Source organism: Dipodomys spectabilis, unplaced genomic scaffold (assembly GCF_019054845.1).
Source record: "Dipodomys spectabilis isolate Male_0828 unplaced genomic scaffold, ASM1905484v1 ptg000783l, whole genome shotgun sequence".
NCBI lineage: Eukaryota > Metazoa > Chordata > Mammalia > Rodentia > Heteromyidae > Dipodomys > Dipodomys spectabilis.
The window spans coordinates 27,317,421-27,340,134 of record NW_024871460.1 but is presented as its reverse complement, the minus strand read 5'-3'; the positions used below and the strand labels follow the sequence as shown (position 1 = coordinate 27,340,134).

The window sequence follows — 22,714 nt, the reverse complement described above, 5'->3', positions numbered from 1 at the left end:
TCATTAGATTTCAGACTCAAGAGACTGTATGTTTTTTCAGGTGAATTTAAAACAATTCAGCTTTATGATGTTCTTTAAAAATGGTTTGAAAAAACTTGTAAAGCCTCTCATTTCCGTAACTATTCATGGCTAAAGGCAATTCATAAATATATATGACTAGAGACAACATCCTGGCAACATGAAAGCACTCTGCAAACGTGCTGGGCTTTCCTAAGTTGAAGATGTGGGTTAAAGTTGGAGTGCAGGAGGTCTGGCAATGCTCTGTACAGAATACAGTAAGTACACCTAAACACGCAGAACCAAATCCAACAGCAGCTCACTAATGGACAGCTGTAAACTACGAGGTTAGAAATGCAGAAGAAAAGGCAAAGTGCAGCTACAGACTAGAATCTTAAAAACAGTCAATTCATACCATTTTAAGAAAAAAAGGATGATTTTATTATATAAAATTATGATTGGCAGAATACAGAAAAATTATTTCTCTTTTACCTTTATGTTTTTAGAAGTACCAAGCAAAGTGTAACATTTGGAAGAAAGCTTTACAAACTACCAAAAGGTATTCATTTGGTGAAGTTATTCAAGTCCCAAACACTATGAAAATAAATACACTTCAAAATATATGAAGTGTAAAATAGAGAGGAAAACAGTGACCTTATATAACGGTTCCTTGAACAAAACCAAACACAAGAAAAATGTTGCTAAGTTACATGTAAAAGAATAAATCAGATGTATCATTTATTTTGTTAAACTGTAATCATTAAAAAAAAAAAAACTAGGTAGAAGCCATAAAAGAATATTCCACTACTACACAGAATTTTTCTTTAAAAGTGGAAGATTGTAGGTCTGTCATATACTTCAGACCTAGGTACCCTGCCTAGTTACACTCAAGTCTGCTGCTACTCACAGTTAAGAGAACTGATGGATTGTTCAGAAAAGGAAAACAATTTGTATAGGGGAAAAAAATCTTCTTATTAAAAGGATCAAATTCATCTCTAGCATAAGACAAGAATAACCTGCTTCCAAGAATTCTTTTGTATTTTAGCAAATCAGGGTAAAGGTTTTACCCTAAGGAAAGGCAAATAAGAGGTCTCTGATAAGTTGGGATATTTATACCAAAAAAGAGATACCTAGCAGAAATTTTATACTAATATCTGTAATCAATTTGTAAAACATATACTTATTAAATTCACAATTAAACTATTTTAAAAATCAGATTAATGAATACGTGTCATACAAATCATATGCTATATTTTATCCTATAGTTCTAAGTGCAATTAATAAATACACTTTTATTCATGCTACAAAAGAAATAATTGAGACACTTAATTTCACATTTCAGAATTCCTGAGTCTTATCAGAGAAAAAACAAGTACCAAAAAACAAAACAAACTTACTTATAGTAGCGTAAATAATACACATCTGGGCATTAAGTTATTGTATTTTGTTTTAAAGCTGAAGACTATGGGGACAAATATGTAAGTACTTCAATGGAACTATAAACATGAGGTTAAAGCTTTTTTTTAAAAAAGGCGTTCTGATGAAACAAGGCCACCTGAGTGACAACTTCAATGATGGCAAGCCCACCATTTTAAAGGAATAATATCTTTATTTCAAAGCCTAATTATTAATATAAAAATGAAAAAGCTCATCTTAATAAAATGGTTTTTAGTAGGATTGCGATGGACAGCCCTTTGATGAGGGATCTGATAAAGAAGGTAAAGCGAATGTAATCAAATTTGAATGGGTGGGCATTCTCACTTTGAGCCACCACCCACTAAACAATTTCCCTTTTGCTTTGCATATTACACAGTGAAAATAAAAAGTATCTTAAGAGCACTTCAGTCCCACAATGTAGGATTTAAGCTTGTGTGAAAATGTGTAAATGGCCCTGCAATAATGTGATGCTTGCAGAAATACATTCAACTGAAAGTCAATATGTTTTCTAACAAGGGAAGAAAGGAAGCAAAGTGGTCCCACTTAAATCAATAAAACAAACAGAAAACATCATTTTTTCCCTTTGGGACAAGCTTCCTAACAAAGAACATCCAACAATAGTACACACTTAAAACTATAAGTAAGACAGATGCAGAAAACTATACATGGACTTTATAAATAAAACACTAAGCAGAAAAAATATTTGGGCTATTTCTCTGTTTGCAAGTCCCCACCAATTAAACAATTAAAAGACACTAAAGTGCAGACCTAGAGGCCATTACAGGCATGATAAAGAAGTGCAGCCAAAATTGCATCTACAATTACATATCCAGAAAAGGATTTTTGCTTTAAAAAAATTGTGCAATTTAAAAACTAGTCAGTTTTGTTTGTGCCGTAATACAAATTGAACTTGTCTCTGCCCACTAGAGAAGTGACTACTAAACTTTGGACAGTGCACTAGGCTCTTGACAATTACAAGTTTCATTAGAATCATACAATATTGATTCCACCTCCAGGAAATGTTAGGGTCCTCTTGCTGTAGAATGAAGAACCACTGGTATTTGGTTGACTGCCTTTAACTAGAGAAGTTTTCAGTTCCATTTCGCAAGCTACAATAGCGGCATTTAATTCCACTTGAGCTCGATGAACTACATAAAACATGAGGCCTATACTTATAATAATCTGTGAATAGAAATAAAATATTAGTCATCAAAATTATATATGGAAAAAGAAAAACAAATTTAATAAATTTCAGGCTTAGACAGGGTCATAAGATTTCCTATAATACTATTTTTTTTTTCTTTTTCTGGTCCTGGGGTACAAACTCTGGACCTGGTGTTGTCCCTGAGCTTCTTTTTGCTCAAGCGAATGCTCTGCAACATGAGCCATAGTGCCACTTCCAGCTTTGTTGAGTAGATTACAGGAGATAAGAGTTTCAAGAGTTTCAAGGAGTTTCCTGTCTCGGATGACTTCAAGCCTTGATTCTCATATCTCAGCTTCCTGACTAGCTAGGATTACAGGCGTTAGCCATCAGCATCTGGCTCTGTAATTAATGTAGGCAAGGTTACATACTTTTAATTAATAAATGATATCATTTCTTCTCTCCTTTGTTGCTTTTCCCAGGAGAATGCCAATATCTATGAGTAGCTATTATATAGTATCCTATAAATATGCAGTAACTATATTTCCCTTTGATACAAATAAATGATGTTTGATGAATACAAGTCTTTGTACTTAAAAACATCCTTCAAGGAAAACAAAACCAACCTTTATTAGTATAAAGCATTATATATGCTAATATACTACTGTAGTATTACATATTTTTCTTCAATGATGAATGTCCACAGGTATTTCCTTGTGTGTGTGTGTGTGTGTGTGTGAAGTCTTTGTACTTAAAAACATCCTTCAAGGAAAACGAACACCAACCTTTATTAGTATAAAGCATTACATATGCTTATGTACTACTGTAGTATTATATATTTTTTCTTCAATGATAAATGTCCACATTTTCGTGTTTGTGTGTGTGTGTGTGTGTTTGTGTCCTGGAGTTTGAACTCAGGGACTGGGCACTGTCTGAGTTTTCTGGCTCAAGGTTAGTGTTCTACCAACTGAACCACAGATCTACTTCATATTTTTGTTGGTAACTGAAAAGTCACACAGACTTTTCATGCCCAGGCTGGCATTTCTCAGATCTCAGCCTCCTAAGTAGCTGTGATTACAAGATACTGGCACTTGGTATTTCTAAACTCAGAGAAGGACAATTCATAAATGAACTGAGATAGACAAAATAAAAGCACTAAGCCAATACACTTCCACAGAAATTAAGAACATGGAAGCTTTTGTAATAATGGAAAACATGATGACAGCTTTTCTCAAAGGCATTCCAAAAGATACTAGGAAAACTGTCAAACCAATGTTTAATAGAAGTCTACGTAATTTAAATATTACAGAGTTGGGAGTTTTCTTTTAAAATTGTTTAGAAAGTGGAGAGAGGATAAAAGAGAGAAGAAGAGGTGAATTTGATCAAACTACATTATATATGCACAGTGAAATCATTTTGTAAAATTAACATGCTAGTTTAAAAAGAGAAAAAGGATAAAGGTGGAGTTTTAAACCTGGAATCCTATAACTTTCTCTAATGTAAGTTCTCTTTATATATATATATATATATATATGTATATATATATATATATATATATATACTTATTAAAAACCCTTAAAATCTGATACTTACCAGTAGATGGTAACAACATGCAAAGTGACTGAGACAGAGAATTGAGTGTGTGTGATGGAGATACTAAATTCTATTTAAGTCATGGTGTATTTGAGGTTTTTACTAGATATTCAGACAATTCAGACAATGAACTTGTCTGATGCTATAGAGAGAAAACTGAGCTGAAGCTATGTGGGTAAAAGAATATGTAAATAAACATGTTAGCAGCTATCATAGTTATTAGATTTGCCTGGGAAAAAATGTTTTCAGCTTGACACTGCAAAGATTAGGGGAGAATATTCAGAAACATAGATTTAGGAGTGAACAAAAGAAGACAATCACTGGAGAAAAGTGTGTGTGACAGCAGTACCAAAGAAATGAGAGGAAGAATGAAGGCATAGTCAACCGTCTTAAGTAGCTAAGACGTCAAGTGAGGTGACAACTGGCAAGTGTATCTGAGTTAAGTGAGTGACAATCAGAAAGAACAGTTGGTGGGAAGGACAGAAGGAGGAGGGCAGGACACCAAAAGGAAGTTTAGACTAGGTGAACAAATTTCTGAGGCATTCAGTAGGAAGAAATTCCTAAATTTACTTGCTTCTATGTAAACAGAAAAGTCTCAGCTATCCTAGATCCCTGAGCCTAAAAATTTAAATGGACTCTTCCCAACATGATCTTGCTATCTCCGCCTCCCCTCCCCTCCTTCCTTAGTTTGGTAAGAATTTAGGTAGAGAAAAAAAAATTGAGAAACAGAATTACAGACAAGTGTTTTTAAAAGTTTTAAAAGATAGCATCCTTAGAAAAATACCTACAAGTCTTCCACTCCTAGCTGAAAAGCAAAGTATGGGCAGAATCCCAAGGGCGGCTGATCACTCAGATAGAAATGAGAGGGTTCCTATTTGAAATTGCTTAATCTCCTATGATAAGAAGAAAGGTAAGCCGGGCGCTGGTGGTTCATGCCTGTAATCCTAGTTACTCAGCAGGCTGAGATCTGAGGATCACAGTTCAAAGCCAGCCCGGGCAAGAAAGTCCGTGAGACTCTTATCTCCAATAAAAACCACTAGAAAACTGAAGTGGCACTATGGCTCAAGCGGTAGAGTGCTCGCCTTGAGCTGAAGAGCTGAGGGATAGCACCCAAGCCTATGGTTCAAGCTCCACAACAGACAAAAAAAAAAAAAAGAAGAAAGGTAATCTGGTGATAAAGACGGGAACTAAGAAGAAATTATAATTGTGAGGAGAGTGATGATATAGCTTTAAGTCAACTATTTTAAGGAAATAACAGAAAGGTAAGAAGAAAACAGGAGGCAGTGGGGATAAGGGCAGTACTGAAAATTAGTAGGTTTGCAACCATAAAATAATTATTACCCATTGGTCTGGTGACAGGTCTTTGCATCTAAAAGAACAGGTACAAAATAGATCAAAGTTGGACTCAAGGCAGGGTTGGAGTTTTGGTTAGTAGAGACAAAAAAATACAGGACATGACACCAGTCACAAGTCACAGATGTGATTTAAGAGTCAGACATCAAATCTATGAATGTCAATAAAAGAGAAGTTGTGGCTTTCCCTGACATTTGTTTTGAATTGCTCCAATTTTCCTGATAATATACATTATTGTGGCTCATTTATACCAAACAGAAGGAACCTGAAATGTTTTCCTCCATTACTTTTCCCATTCAAGATGAGTGAGACCAGAGGAGGATAGTCTTAGGAGAGGATCACAACGTCTAAACAGCTACATGCATATGATCTTATAAAAGGATGTTTATCAAATGCCAAGAGGTTGTTATTTTGCTTTTTGTTTGGGTTTTGATTTTTTTTTCTCCTGTGTTGCTGTCGTTTATTTCTGTACCTTTTGTCTTGTAAGTTTGCCTGTTTGGGCAAGGGTAAAGGGGAGCACAGAAATGGTGGGGACAAAGGGTGAACAAATGCAGCAAACAGCCCTCACTAGACACTGTGTTGAAAATGAAATGCACAACTCGGGGAGAGGGTAGTTAGGAGGGAAAAACTGGGATAAAATAAGAGGTGACACTATTCAAAAGGAAATGTACAAGCTAGGAATGTGGTCTAGTGGTAGAGTGCTTGCCTAGCATGCATGAAGCCCTGGGTTTGATTCCTCAGTTCCACATCAACAGAAAAAGCCGGAAGTGTCTCTGTGGCTCAAGTGGTAGAGTACTAGCTTTAAGCACAGTTAGGCTCAGGCACAGTGCCCAGCCCCTGAGTTCAAACCCCAGGAATGAAAAAAAAAAAAATGTGCTTATTACTTGACTTGTGTAACTGTAAACCCTCTGTACGTCAACTTTACAATAAAAATAACTAAATGAATAGATGACTTCTTCATCCTATTTTTATTCTTCAGTATATAACTGTAAGTTATATTAAATCCTTCTTAAAAGAAATTAGGCTATAACTAATACCAATAAATCAAACAAGAACAAAAATAATTTTTTCCCTAAATGCCTCTTCAGCCTAGAAAGACATGTTTATTTTTTCCCTTCCTGTCTTAAGTTTTAATTTGCCAGACCAAGGCAAGTAATAACAAATGAGGATAAAGGATGATCCTATACTTTAAGAAGCACCAGGCACTGCACTGATTACAACTGAGTAACTAAGATACATAGAATTAAGTCCTAATCCTCTATAATTACTAGTAATTTAGAATTAACTATTTCAATTTTTCTATCATAATGTCAAATGTTATTCTTTTTAGGAAACTAAAAGCACAAAATATGCTTAAATTTTTATTAAAAATAAGCTAAAACGGTGTCAAAAATAAATTATATATTACTGTAATACATAGGATGTTTAACATTTTGTCATTAACATGCTACATTAATATGAGTGATCCGTTTTAACAAAAACTTTAAATTGGAATCTGGTTATATAAAAAAATATAGGTCTGAGCTGGGCATCACTGCCCAGGTTATAGGTTCATACCTATAATCCTAGCTACTCAGGAGGCTGAGATCTGAGGATTGTAATTTGAAGCCAGCTCCAGCAGAAAAGTCCATGAGACTCTGATCTCTAATAAACTACTTGGAAAAACCTGGAAGTGGCACTGTGGTAGAGTGCTAGCTTTGAATAAAAGAAGCTCTGGGAGAGCACCCAGGCCCTGAGTTTAAGCCCCAGGACTGGGTGGAGTGGGGGGAGGGAGGAGAGGGAGGGGGGAGGGAAGGGGGGGAGAGTATAGGTCTAAAAAAACTGGAAAAGGAAAATAAAGGTAGGCTCTCTGAATGTCCAAAATGATAATATTTCTTAAAGCAAACCCTTCAGGGTCAAAATACAGTCTGATTTGACTTTAAAAACAATGCCTACAGGCTGGGCATCGGTGGCTCACACCTGTAATCCTAGCTACTCAGGATGCTGAAATCTGAGGATCGCGGTTCAAAGCCAGCCCATGCAGGAAAGGCCATGAGACTCTTATCTCCAATAAACCACCAAAAAACTGGAAGTGGCGCTGTGGCTCAAGTGGTAGAGTGCTTGCCTCGAGCTGAAGAGCTGAGGGATAGTGCCCAGGCCCAGAGTTCAAGCCCCATGACCAAAAAAAGAAAAAACAATGCTTACAAAAAGAATCCTAAGGCTGGGAAGGTGGCTCAGTGGTAGAGCGCTTGCCTTGCATGCCTGAGGCCTGAGTTCGATTCCCCAGCACCACATAAGCAAAAAGAAAAAAGCCGGAAGTGGCGCTGTGGCTCAAGTGGTACAGCGCTAGCCTTGAGCTGAAGAGCTGAGGGACAGCGCCCAGGCCCAGAGTTCAGGCCCCATGACCGGACCCAAAAAAAACAAAACAAAAAAGAATCCTATTTTTAGCAATCCTTCTTTTAAAGAAAATTTTACCAATTCAGTTCTACACACTTCCATACACCCACACAATTAGAAAACATTGTCCAAATATGAAGTAGCATTGTTTCCTTGTTCTTTCAATACTCTAATTATGTTCAACAAAATCTATTTGGTTTAAATCAGCAAAAGAGAAAAGGAAGAAAAAAAGACAATTTTTGGCTGTAAACTCACCTGTAAACAAAAAACAAAATATCCACTAACACTCTGTTCTGCAATGACATCTTCCATTGTCCGCAGGGTGGTACCCAAGTAAGAATTCAGAAGCTGAGTAGGAAGCAGTCCAACTGAAGATGCCATCAGATAGTTGGGTAATGAGAGATCAGTAATCTAGAAAGCAGATTAAAGGGATGATTCATTACCAAGCAAAATAACACAAAAATGTCTACATCTCAGTAGTGATTTCTCTAGGGAGAGAGCTGAAATACACAGCATTCAGACTTTAAAAGGAATTCATGCAAACTATACATTTAGAATCAAATAAAAGTTCAAAGAAATTTTTAAAATTCTATTCCTACAACTGCAAGAGAACATCCCCATACACAGACAAGTTATAAAACTTTTGTTGTTAAGTCTCCATCATGTCACTAACTACTCATAAGCATTCTTAAATGGCAGTGGAGTTGCTGTACTCCAAAGCCAGATTAACACTGAGAATTCAAGTCATTTCTTGGTGTCGATGCAATTGTTTCCTTTAAAAAAAACAAACAAAAAAAACCTTCTTGTATATTCACCTGTGTGGAAAAGTGCATCTAAAATACTCCCAATGACCCAATTTACTGGCATTGAGGCCCAGGAATGTGAGCTAGACCTCCTGCTCCTTTTTAACAGATTCCAGCAGGAAATCTTCCCCAAGTAGGTTAGCTGACAGGCTCATTGGAGAAGTCCATGTGAAAAAGAATCAACTTTCTCAGTCAGCAACAAGCAAGCACTTGAGGCTTGCCAACAGCTACATGAGCAGGCCTAGAGGCAAACTCTGACAATCAAGCCTTGACTGCAGCCTAAGCCAACACCTTTACGGCATAATTGTGAGGGGATCTGAACTACAAACTAGCAGTGAAGTATACAGGTATTCCTGACTCACAACTGTGAGATAATGTTTGTTGTTTTAAGCTAGAAAATTTTGAAGTGATGTTACACAGCAATAAATAATATAAATCTCAGTTATCTTAGTATAGACCACTAAGAATGAAAATACTGACTCAAACAGTAAACACTGCATATTATGTTCTAAAATGTTCACACTAGTTTGTGTGTGGGTGTGTGCTGGTTCCCGGGCTTGAACTCAGGGCCTAGGCCCTGTTTCTGAGCTTTTTTGCTCAAGGCTAGCACTCTACCACAGAGCTACTGCTCCACTGCTAGCCTTACCAGGGCTTAATTGGAAATAAATGTCTCATGGACTTTCCTGCCCAAGCTGGCTTCAAAGAACAATCCTCAGATCTTAGCCTCCTGAGTAGCATGTTCACACTAATTTAAATATCTGTTAGCAGTATCAATGTTCATTATACTCTCACAACTTTAAGAAGCACATGTCAATCTTGTGTACTTTGATAGGGTAAAAATGTTATATCATTATTTAATCTGCATTATTCTCATATATTGACACTAGTTTTGTATTTTCATATCTATACATTTTTTTGGTTAATGTTTGCCTTTTCTCAAAGTGTTCAATGTTTGCCTCTTAAGAGGCATTTATATAGGAAGGATGATTATATGCAGGTCTATTATATGCAACATATCTTCTCCACTAAATTGTCTTCCCCTTTTTTTCATTTTATTTTCAGTCACACTATGCTGTCCATGGTAAAATGCAACTCCTGGGTTCAAGTGATCCATCCATGCTTTAGTTGAGACTACAAGCCTAGCTTATCTTTTAACTTTGTGTTAAAATGATTTCTATATGTATTTATCATTCAACATTACTGATATTTCCCCCTAGATTTTCAACTGCTTTTAGCTATAGAAAGTCTTCCTAGATCTATTAGTTTTTACCTATTTTTTCTGATTGTGTTCCCTCTTAATATTTACCATTTATATACTCTGGAATTCAGATTAAAAGTGAAACCTCACTTTTTTTTGCTTCTTCTTTATCTATTCTTTAACTAATTTTCTGGACATTGTATGTAAGGTAATCAATAGCTTCTCTATTGAACTGCAATATTACAAATGGTGTTATTGCACAAAAAAGCCTATGTGGACTCTTACTACAGAATATCTATTTCAAACTGTACAAAAGCAAATGAACACATTTTATATTAAAATTAAGCCAAGTGTTCAAATTTAATTAGAGTAAATATGTACAATAATCAATATTCTTATCCAGAAAAGTTTATGCAATTACCCAAAGCTTGTTATCCTCCTTATTAAACTTTGGTTGTTTTATTCACGTATGCAATGCATTTCATAATTTGTAAAGATTTTATGTTATTGTTGATATGACTGCTACGAATTTTAAGAATAACTTCTCCATAGCCCCATTTGGTACTATTGTATTGAAGAAAGATATTAAATACTTTATTGAAACCTCATTCCTCATTGTACATCACCTTTACAATAAAATTTAAATTAAAAAAATACTTTATTCAGGGTTGGGAAGTTGGCTCAGTGGTAGAGTGCTAGCCTCTCATGCCTGAGGCCCTGGGTTCGATTCCTCAGTACCACATAAGCAGAAAAAAGCTGGAAGTGGTGCTGTGGCTCAAGTGGCAAGGCATTAGCCTTGAGCTAAAGAGCTGAGGGATAGCACCCAGGCCAAGTTCACCCCCTATGACTGACCAAAAAAAAAAAAAAAATTTATTCAACATTTTTAAAACTAATTTTAAGATCTGATCATTTAATCAGCTCTGAATAGTTACTTTATAAATACAGACTACTCTAGTAACTATGCAAATGACAACAAAATTGTTATTAAAGTTATATTCGGGCTGGGAAGTTGGCTCAGTGGTAGAGTGCTTGCCTTGCAAGCATGAGGGCCTGGGTTCAATTCCTCAGCACCACATAAGCAGAAAAAAAAAATGCCAGCAGTGGCACTGTGGCTCAAGTGGTAGGGTGCTAGCCTTGAGCTAAAGAGCTGAGGGACAGCAACCTGGCCCAGAGTTCGGCCCCCATGACCAACAAAAAAATGCACAAAAACAATAAAGCTTATATTCATTAAAATCACATTCATCTCCTATTCATAGAGATGGTTTGAAAAGAACATTACAGCACTAAGCTATTGACATTGCACTTCATCAATCACTGATTCAGTACTAACTCTATGAAAGATGCTCCCATAGGTGTTATAAAGATGGAAAGTTAAGGAGTCACATAGCATAATCATATACCAACTACTTCATACACAGATGGAAAGGATGCCTTGAGAAGCACTATGCACTGAGTACAAAAGAAATATAGAATGGACACTGAACTAAGCCTGAGTTTGGCAGGCAAAGATAGATTGGATTTAAGAAGGCAGAAGTTTTCTAAGAAGAGACTGTATACGGCACATGCAAGGGATTACTGCAAAGGAAAGACAGGGTAAGTACAGGGAGTGAATACCTATTAGGGGCCTTGGCTAATGAGGCAAAGTACTAGGGAATCCACACACATGAACCAAGGACTTTTTTAAGAACAAATGTCAAATATATGAGAACATATGACAAAATAAGTCACTAAAATTCTTTGTTGCAAATAACAAAATTCCATATTATGGAAGTAATCTTTAAAACAAACATTTGCTATATTCCAAAATACAAGGATGGAAAGATTTAGTCCATAACCTTTAAACTTAAGGAAGTTCCTCTAAACAAAACACATAATTGACATTCATGACATCAATAATATCCACATGGGAATAGTAAGAAAGATTTTATAATTCTAAACTCAACTCTTTACGTGATTTTTGTCCAATGCGTAAGTCAAAGTTTATCCAAATTTTTCAAGACTAAGATTCATTCTAGGAAAAATGTTATTATTTTTACATGTTTCTTTCCATAAGCTGATACTTAAAGGAAACAGAAGACTAAATTTAGTTAATCATTGTAAACAGTGTAGTTAGAATGTTAAATAGTTGAACCAGTAGCACAACAGAGTAACATACACAATTTTAAATTAGTAGCAATAATTTTATTAAAGATAAACAAATCCCATAGTATCTTAATATAGCATTTCTTGTAAGTCAAAATTTTACTCCAACTAACCACAAGAACCTCCAGCTAGCATTAGTCTTTGACTAAGATTTCAGAATTTTTGTTCTCACAGAATTACCCTAAAGGAAGCCTTACCAGTCACTGAATTTTAATTCTCTATCTTCTACCTCTAATTTCTCATAAAAATATAAATGTCAGGCCAAGGCAATCCCATTGCAATGCCTGCCTTAGAGTACCCTGGGATATTGGCAAGGAGCTGTCTTCTTCAGTCATAAACAGAGTATCACCCTCATCATCTATCTAAACTAAATCCTGCAGAAATCTTCTTAAAATGAAAATCTAATCCTGACTAGTGCTTCACAGTCTGCTCTGACCATCTCATGCTGCATATCACACTGTTCCTGTCTCCCAGAGTCTGGAACACTCTTTACTCTTCTCTTTCTAGGTCTCTGTACCCTGTTCCTTCTAGCAAGGATACTAGTGTGCTTTCCTCTACTCCCTTTACTAGGGCAACTGTCTTTCACTGCTCAGTCATTTGCCTAGTCAGCCTAATGGGTCTCAAGAGCTTGAGTGGAACACTTATCTCCCACTCCTTCGAACTGGACAGCAACTGAAGGCCTCACCACATTTACCCCTAGCCTAGACTACAAGTTCTGGCAGGGACTGACGTGTCTTGTCCTTTCTTATGCTTTTTGTCTTAATGTAAGGTTTACTAAACATTAAATACAAAATTAATGTTTTGGTAATAAATATGAGGACTAATGACAGTTGCTGGTTTATGAACAGGATGAGATGACAAGTCTATGTGCAACAAGCGTTTCAGAAATTGAACACACACCTGCTCTAACACACAGAAAAAATGTTATACATGAAAATGAACTCAATCTCAGCAAATGTTACACTGTAATACAGAGTACTAGATGCTTTCTCTCCACTGGACTGACAGCACCTTGAGGAACCCTTTGCTCTATTCACTACTGTGAATGCCAGTGAGCACATTGCAGGGGATACCTGCCTTGCCTCCTTTTATTTGCTGAATGAAAAGTAGTGTATCTAGTAACTTCAGTGAACCTAAAGTCACAGCTAAGATGCTTAGGGAAAATTGTACTCTAAGAAAAACGCAGGACTCTTTAAGATCCCACTCTAAAAGCCAGAGAGAGGGTCTTAGGGTAAAGGGCTTCTAAGGACAGAAATCAATTAGTCAAATGTCTATAACATAAAAACCACCTTTGTATATACAAACCTCTTCATCAGTACAATATTCCCAAATAATTTTGAACACTTTGAAAATCTGGGTTATATAGACAATTGGATCTTCTTCCCAAAAAATAAAATGCAAATAACCACCAGAACATAGTTGTAAAGTGCTTCACAAAACATGATAAAGTATACGTTTATTATTTTCACTCACTGAACCAAAATTTGTCAAATACTATCTACACAAAACCTGTCTCTAAGCAGGGCTAAAAAAGGTAGCTGTGTGAGGTAATTAAAAGTCATGTAGTAGTATATGTGGGGAAATGTTCATTACATCAAGGGTCACAAAGTTGTTAATAATGTAATTCACAATGTTATAAAAAGAAAAATAGAATACATATCAATGCAAAATATAGAAAAATACTAAAACATTCATGACTATTTTCTTTGTGCTGTATTTTTCAGTCTTTACAATGAACAGTAATTTTGTAAATAAAACCAAACCTAAATCCAAATACTGTTAAAATAAATTTTAAACTCTTTTGTACAACTATGTAAATAAAGGTAAAAAAGTTCAAGGAGGAAAATAAATAAGTTTTAATAAGATCTTCCTTTAAACATTTTTTTAAATCCAGGAAAACACTGTGCATACAGTGCTATAAGCCAGAGGCAAAGTGCTGTGAACTGTAAGCCTGTGTAAGACACACAGAAACCACAGAGGCTGATTAGAGTACTCAAGAGCACACAGAGAGGAAAACAGTTTCAAGGAAATAATGGTTAACTGTATGGGGTGATATTGTAAGATCTGAGGATGTGGGCTAAGACAACATTACATTAGTTTCTTCTCCCTATTTAATTAGGATTAGAGCCTATCTAATTGGTGTTAGAATCTAAGTTCTCCAAAGCAGACTGTCTCCATCCTCTTTTTTTTTTTTTTTTTTTTGCCAGTCCTGGGGCTTAAACTCGGGGCCTGGGTACAGTCCCTGAGCTTTTTTTGTTCAAGGTTAGCACTCTACCACATGAGCCACAATGCCACTTCCAGCTTTTTCTCTGTATATGGTACTGAGGAATCAAACCCAGGGTTTCATGCATGCTAGCTAGGCAAGCACTCTACCACTAAGCCACATTCCCAGCCCTCCATCCTCTATTTTGTCTGAACTATACCACTGGCAGGACATCAGTATACTTTAATGGAAAGAAGAAATAAGCACTTGCTACACTGGTGTAATGACAAATACTACAACTTCTAATTGTTTTCTGAATCTATGGGTGTATCTACTATACACAGGACTTTAAGAAACTAAGAAACATTTATAACGTCAGTTATCACTGAATTGTCGAAGGGTTTGGGAGGTATTGTTAGATTGTTACTCAAAACTTTTGCCTTTTTCAAAGCAAATTCTAAGTGCTTGCCTAATGAATCTGCATTCATTAAATGACTTTGTTATGACCACACAGAAGTTGTTCCTAGGGTTCCCAGGCTAAGACTTTGCCAAATTTGTGACCTTACTCACATGTCAGAAACTTTTAATTGTAATACCTTTCTGTTGAATTTAAACTAAAGTATTATCTTCTTGATAATTCAATGCAAATTATATAAAAATATATTCAGGAGTAGTTATATATGCTTCAAGAGACGTTGGTATCTTTTATTGTCAGTATGTCAGTTAGGACCAGTTTTAGTTTCCTGTGTCCGCCCCCAAAATCAAACCAAAAATACTTCTGTTGCAGTTTCTAAGCTGTTGTGGGTTCATACACATAACCAAAGCAATGAGTCAAGGAGTAACACAATTTTAAAAATGGTTCCATTAAGAAGTGACCCCAGCCAGCATTTTAAATTTATTTGTATCTAGTTTGTTTGCATTTTCATACGCAAAAGGATCTTTCACTGTACTTTACATTTTTTTAATTTTAGGTTTCAAAGATTTAAAATACATTTCTCATACAGTTATTTTTAAGCAAAAGAAGCATCAGAATCTCTTGACTTTTTAAGTTTTTTTTTTTCGACACATACTGCTTCTGTTTAGGTGGGAAAAAAAAATCCCACAATTTTGTTAAAAAGTTAAGACTTAGGTGAGAAATGAAGGGCCTCTGTTTTAATTTAAGCAGGGCCACCGACTGCACACACATAAATAAGCAAAACTGTACTCTAATAACACCATGATTTATAAACACTGAAATTTGGCTTTCATATAATTCTCATGTGCATGAAATATATTACTCTTCTTCTGATACTTTTATAACCACTTAAAAATGGGAGGGCTGGGTGAGTTCAAATTCTAGTACAAAGGGAAGTCATTATTAGCCTGTGTACTTACACAACAATGAGCTGTAGTTTACTGACCCTGGATGACAGCTACGTTATCTTTGTGGAACCTTGTACAGTGCCAGAGATGTAAAAGGTCCTCCACAATTCCTATAGGCAAGGTGTTCTAAGGTAAGTGTCTAGAAAAGCTTTTTAAGTTAATGACTCTGCTAACCACAGGACTGTGGACAAAGTACTTCACCACTTTGTTCCTCAATTCATTAAAACTCTGAAGATTAAGGTTATGAGCATTTAATAAGTAATGTGTGCATAACAGAACAGTTCTTGGTACTTCATATGGGCAATATCAGCATTGGTTAAGTTTTTTTTTTTTAATATTGAGCCTCAATATAATTTTGGAATGCAGAGAACAGATCAAAGTAATATGTAATGAACAAAATATGTATTTTATCACAGCTCTGAAGCAGCTAAAATACAATCTACAACAGAATTACAACTCTAAAAGGTAACTACAACTGTGACAGTAAATGAACCAAGTCTGATTTTAATTTTGTGATATCTGTCCTCTAAATAATTGTTTCATAAGACTATACCTTCTTCAAAGGATGTTTTCATGATTAAGGGGTATCATAAATGCAAGTCTGCTCTAAAAGTTGGACATTATACCATGTATGATTAAGAGGATCTTTCACGATGCTTTACATTTTTATTTTAAGGCTTCAAAGATTTGAAACAAATTTCCCATATGGTTATTTTTAAGCAACAGAATCTCTCTGACAATTTTTAAGTTTTTCTTTTACACAAGTAAAGAAAAAGATGGTTTGGGCTCTCTTATCAAGTAACCTAACAACCAAAACATCTGACACCTTTGGAATCTACAGGAACCAGTACGAATCCTATTGCCTATAATAACCAATAATCAATTAATATAGTTGTATTAAAGACATTTTACAGAACATTGTACTTTAAAATGTAGTCTCCATAGAGTGGGACCTTACAAGGTCACTAATTATTACTAAGTATAAGGTGATCTTTCCTGGGAATGTTTTCAATTTTCAACATTATCAACAAATTTCTACAAGGCTTTTACTTTTGAAGGATTTCACTTCAACAATCCCTTCTTATTAACCCACAGTTCCTTTTTTTTACCAGAAACTGATAAAAAGTGAAACCTGAAGCTTCAGAGCTATAGTTGGGATTTTACTTGCTATGTTTAAGTCAGCAATACCATGACTACCTCTTAGGATGCTGAGGATGAAACAAGTTAACACATAAAGGGTACACAGTAATTATTCAGAGAGATAAGAGAAACTACAGAGGGAAGCCTAAGAGTGGCTGGAATTTATCCTAAAGGGAAAAGAAAGCCCATTTGAAAATTTCACACCAGAGAGTATCAAAATCACATTTGGCAATTTAGAAAATCTGTTGTTGTTGTTTCCTTTTTTTTTTTGCTGGTCGTGGGCCTGAACTCTGAGGCGCTGTCCCTCAGCTCTTCAGCTCAAGGTCAGCACTCTAGCTATTTGAGCCACAGGGCCACTTCCAGCTTTTCTGCTTATGTGGTGCTGCAGAATCGAACCCAGGGCTTCATGCATGCAAGGCAAGCACTCTACCACTGAGCCACCTTCCCAGCCCATGTTGTTTCCTTTTTAAATAATTTGAGCTTGGAGGAAGCAGGGATGTCTGGTTGCAGGGTGAAATACCTGAACCAGACAGTGGCAGTGGACTGATGCATCCAGGAGGCAGAATCCACATGACTTAGGCAATGCTTATACTTAAGGGACAAGACAGGGAGATAGGGATCGTTAAGTGCCAGCTATTAAGATTCCAGCACATGCTCCAAGCACACGATCATTTCTCTGTGGTTAGTGGTAGCTGGGCAATAAAACTTTTTCAGGACAGTAAAGAGTGAAACTATTTACAGTGGAAACTTAAAGTATGTAATTTACTATTCATCATAATGAAGTACAAGATGGTGGTTTTGTCAGCCTGTAACCCAGACTAAAAATGATACAAATCAGAGAACCCTCCCCACAAAGTTTAGCCTGGACCTGTGTTGTCAAGTAGAATAAATAGAACCTTGATTTTTATATCACTGAACCTTGAAGGTTGTTACTGAAGCTTAATTTGGTCTATTTCAACTTACCTTAAAAGCACTTATGGTCATTCCATATGTGTCTGAATAAGACCAGTAGTTAGTGACCAAAAAAACAAAACCCCTCAAGTTTAAACATCTCTTAATGGGAAGCAAGACCTGTAAATACAAGATTTTATCAAAAACATTAAGTTTTGTCTTTTTTTGCCAGTCCTGAGGCCTGAAAGGATTTGGGCACTGTCTCTGAGCTTCTTTTGCTCAAGGCCAGCCTCTACCACTTGAGCCACAGAGCCACTTCAGTCTTTTTCTGTTTATGTGGTACTGAGCAACTGAACCTGGGGCTTCATGCTTACTAAGCAAGCACTCTACCACTAAGCCATAGAGCCAGCCCCTAAGCTGAAAAAAAAAAACAAAAACCTAAAACTAAAAAAAAAAATTAAATATGTACTTGAGAAATGGTATTTTGCATTATTTAAGAACTAATACTATAGTATACTAATCATAGGTGTGATTTTCTATTTTGACTTTCAAAAGTGTAGTGACAGCTGGCACAGTAGCCAATGCTACTAATGACCATTGCACCTAACTTCCTCTTTAAGGTGAATTTTTAAAAATCAAAGACAGTGAGAAAACAAGCCTCAAGTGGAATATGAAAACAAAACAAAAGGATAATTTCAAAGATAAGAAATGAGTACAAAAAAAAACACAAAGAAATATGCCTGGAAAGGGGGCAACTGTGGGCATCCAGAGTGTTATAAGGTAGAAAAAGAACCAAGTTCTAGAGGGCAGAAGGGAAAATCAAGATTACTATCATCAGCTTAAACTATGCTTTCTTTATCCTGGATAAACACACTTAATGGTTCTGGTTACAAGGCTACTTAGGAAGTAATCAGTTCTGAATAACAGCATGAAGAACTTATGGCCATGAGCGGCAATGCTGCAGTAAGAGGCAGTCTCAGATGAATCTAGATTCAATCCCTCAGTTCTGCCACTTGGTCAATGAATAATTCTAAGACAGAAGAGTCTCCATTATGCAGGAAAATGACAAACAATGTCTACTATTTTTTTATAACAATGTCTACTTTTTTTTTTGTCGGTTGTGGGGAGTGAACTCAGGGCCTGTGCACTGTCCCTGAGCCTCTTTGTGCTCAAGGCTAGGGCTCTACCACTTGCCACAGCAACACTTCCAGTTTTTAAGTGATTAATTGGAGATGAGAGTCTTATGAGACTTTTCTACGCAAGCTAGCTTCAAACTGTGATCCTCAGATCTCAGCCTCCTGAATAGATAGGATTATAGGTGTGAGCCACCAGCGCCTAGCTCTACTATGTTCAATAGGCCTTCTATTCTCCTGACCCCATAATGCCTTCCCTTGTAAGGCTTAGTTTCAGCTACATGACTATCTTAAATTACTTCTAAGTACAGAGTATATTATTATATTTAATATGTAGGAGACATTACTGAAAGAAAAGCCTAGCTTACTGTCAGTCAACAGATACATCCGAGAGCCATGTGTTCAGAGACTACCAGGAGGTTTTGACCACCACTCACTTCTCCTCTGTGACCCTGGGTAGTAACAATAGAAAGGGCAACAGTGGACAAAAAAAAAAAATAGACTATATCAGACGGTTTCAAATATTTATCTTAAATACCTTCTCAATAAAAAAAAAAAGTACCATTACTTTTCACACCTTATAAACAGAAATCAAAGCAACTTCACCAACATCATCAAATCCTATAAGTCAGTAGGCGTCTCAAACACGTCCTATGCTACTCACTAGTAGATAACAGTCTTGTTAGATGTACATAATCATCATCTTCAGGGATACTTACTTTATTTATTTTAGTAACATTGGGGTTTAAACGTAGGGTCTCAAGTTTGCTAAGTAAGCGGTATCATTTGAGCAACACTCTCAATTATTTTTTTCCTTCAGTCTGTTTTTCATGTGGGGGGGGGTCTCATGTTTTCACCTAGGCTGGACTGAGACACTCCACCCTACCTACCCCCACCACCTATCTGTTTTTTAAGACAGGGTCCCTAGCTGGCTTCAAAAGTTTTCCTATTATTTCTACCTCCCAAACATCTGGGAATATAGGCATGCCCCATCATATCCAGCCTTGCTAGTCTTGTTGAAGGATTACAAACAGTATGCTGAAAAGATCATTGGATAATAGTTGGCACACAAAAGGTAGACAAGAAAAAGTCCAAACATGCAAGGTTATACTGGAGGGCAAGGCAAAGTATCAGGATAAACCTATACATTCTTCAGTACCAACTATCTTTTGGTCTGGAGTCAAAGTTCATGTTTATAGCTTATATTATGGGATAAAGACTATATAAAAGTACAAGATTAGGCTACAATGCTTGATAAGAAATGTACTCATCATCTTGCCCATGTAATTGTATCCCCTCTGTACAGTATTTTCACAATAAAAAATTTTTTTAAAGTACAAGATTAAAGGCTGAAATGATATCAAACTTGTTCAAGATGCCATGTATTCATAAACTGCTCTGTTGAATGTCAACTCCTTTGTAGAATTAAAGACACTAAAGAACATTCCAAAAAATAGAAATTATTGAGATTTTCAAACTCAGTCATCTGGTTTAGCCCTTTAATTTTAGTAAAGAAGAAAGTAAAGTCAGCTCAATAATCTGCTCCACAGTCACCACGGAAAGACCAGAATCCTTCCAGCTGGACAGTGTCCTACCAGTGTTCCTATCCTAAATCGGTTGCACAAAGATGCATGGCAGCTGCGAAACCAAATAAACAGAAGTTATGTGAACAAGAGCAGGATAAAAAGGATCCAGAGGGTGCACATAAAGAAGGGTAACAGATGTCGCCCTAGCAATGTTATCTGTCCTGGTTCGTTTTATCCACCAGCCAGTGATTTCAAAATACAGTATCTCAGGAGAAATATAAAAAGAAGGATTTTCTCCTTGACATTGCTGTGTAACACATTACTTAAAGAGAAAAAAAAAATACAAATTGGGGGAAACTCCAAAATCTAGTGTCTACTGCTACATCTCTTACTGTGTTAACTGGAAAGCACCCTTCAGCCACATTTTGCTGATCTTTAATCAAACCCTGGGTACGTTAACGCAGCCAAGAAAGCCAGCTAAGAAGGTGAAGCTGCTGCCAAAGCTGCTGCAGAACTAAGATGCCCAGCGTTTAAAAAAAAAAATGGGGGGGGACATTTTTCCTTTATTCCTTTTCCCCAAAAGGACTCTCCCTCACATCCTGAAAAGAAATAGAGTTCTTTATTACATTGCACTGAGATGTGTCCCTAGGCTAGACTTCTCAGGGCAGTAGGGAAAGTACTCTTGAACAATCACTGCCACACGTTCTCTACCCGGGCGTCTGCTGGGGCGCCCTGGCGGGGCGGTCACCCAGGACGGGCTCCAACCGAAGCCCCGGGGGCCGCTAGGTCCGGAGGGACATCACTTACCGAAAACACGGCGTTCTGCAGCCCAAACGGAATGGGGGTGAGTCTGGCCAGCGCCACCACCTTCAGGCCGCTTCCTCCCTCCACCACGCGGATAACGGCGCTCAGCTTCTCGCTGCTCTGGATCTTGGCGGCCACCCAGGCGGCCAGCAGCCGCCGGCAGACCACATGGGCGATGAAGGTGCCGATGAGGACGCCCACCACCATCAGCCCCATGCCCAGGACGAAGCCGTACAGGTAGCCGGCGGCCACGTTGAGCACGATGTAACCCCAGCCGCAGGGGAACGAGACCACGATGAAGCCCACGACGAACAGGAGGACGCCCAGCAGGGAGTCGAGGCTCTCCACCCAGAGCAGGAGGTGCTGCAGGTAGCGGCGGACCAGGGCCAGGGAAGCGAAGCACAGGGCGGCCAGCACGCACACCAGCACGAGGCTCCGGCACCAACAGGTGCTGCCGAGGCAGCAGCAACGCCAGCTTCTCACCTCGGCCACCCCGACCGCCGCGCTGCCCCCGCCGCCGCCGCCGCCGCCGCCGCTCCCCGGACCGCCCGCCAAGGCCCCGCCCGGCGCCGGCGACTCCGAGGCCGGACCCTGGCGCTCCAGATAGGCGCCGAGCAGGGCGCCCGAGGCCGCCGAGGCCGCCGCCGCCGCCGCCGCCGCCGCCGCGCGCGCCCCGCCCCCGCGGGGAAGGCGGTCCTCCGCGCCCGCCCCGCCCGCCGCCCGGGGCCGGGCCCAGCCGACTGGCGGCCGCTCCGTGCGGTTCGGGCGGTCGGTGGGCTGCAGGACCCGGGAGAGCGCCTGGAGGACGCTCCCGCCGGGGCTCCTCATGCCGCGCGACCCGGCGCGGGGGCCCTCAGCCGGCCAGCCCCGCCGCCGCGGCGGCGCCCGCCAGGCAGCGGCCCTCCATGGCGCGCCCCACGCCGCTCCGAGTCTGCTCGCGGGGACGGGAGACACCGCCGAGAGTGGCGACGTGTCAGCTGTGGCGGCACCGGGCCCGGCGCAGACTGTGGAAAACTCCGGCCCCCAACCCGTCCCGTCCCGCCCGCCCCTTTTGGCTGAAGGGGGCGGGACGAGGGGGCGGGGCGCGTGCTGGCCACGCCCCCGCCGGCTCTGGCCACGCCCCCTCGTGACGCACGGGGCTCTGGGGGTCGACGACGTCCGCCCTGCTGGGTTGGTACCGGGGAGGGTTGCGGCGCCGGGGCCCGGTGGCTGCGGCCTGGGACTGTGTGAGCCTCCAGGCGCCGCGCACTTCTCCTCGGGGATCCGGAGAGTCCCTGGTCCTCGAGCTGCTTGGTTCCCAGCCCCGAGAACTTTTGTGGTCGTTTCCGCAGTAACCTCGATCTGATCCGAGCGGGCAGCGCCGGCGTTTGGCAGGGGAGAGGCTCCGGGTCTGTTCCCCTCCACCCCCGGCAGCAGTCTCGATGCTGAGGTCTGCCACTGGGTGTTAGAGAATTCGGTGTTCAGGAGCCGTAGAAATTGGCCTGGGATGGTTATTTGGAGATCAAGAGTCCTCCTCACAGGCCCGAGCCACCCGTCATGGAAGTCTCATTTCAGAGGTCCTGACTAAGGGCCCTAGAAAGATGCCTTGAAGGGTGGTGTGCCTGAGGGGGGGTGG

At 39.0% G+C, this 22,714-nt stretch overlaps 1 protein-coding gene across 1 annotated transcript; it reads right to left on the bottom strand.

Moving 5' to 3' along the window:
* Positions 1 to 708: 708 nt before the first annotated feature.
* On the bottom strand, positions 709 to 22,123 carry Tmem64 (transmembrane protein 64). Its single transcript, XM_042672991.1, has 3 exons — positions 21,103 to 22,123; positions 8,153 to 8,308; positions 709 to 2,616 (listed from the first exon to the last, which is right to left on the bottom strand). The coding sequence occupies exons 1-3, from the start codon at positions 21,925 to 21,927 to the stop codon at positions 2,425 to 2,427; spliced, it is 1,173 nt and encodes a 390-aa protein (XP_042528925.1). The 5' UTR covers positions 21,928 to 22,123; the 3' UTR covers positions 709 to 2,424.
* Between the last annotated feature and the right edge of the window lie 591 nt (positions 22,124 to 22,714).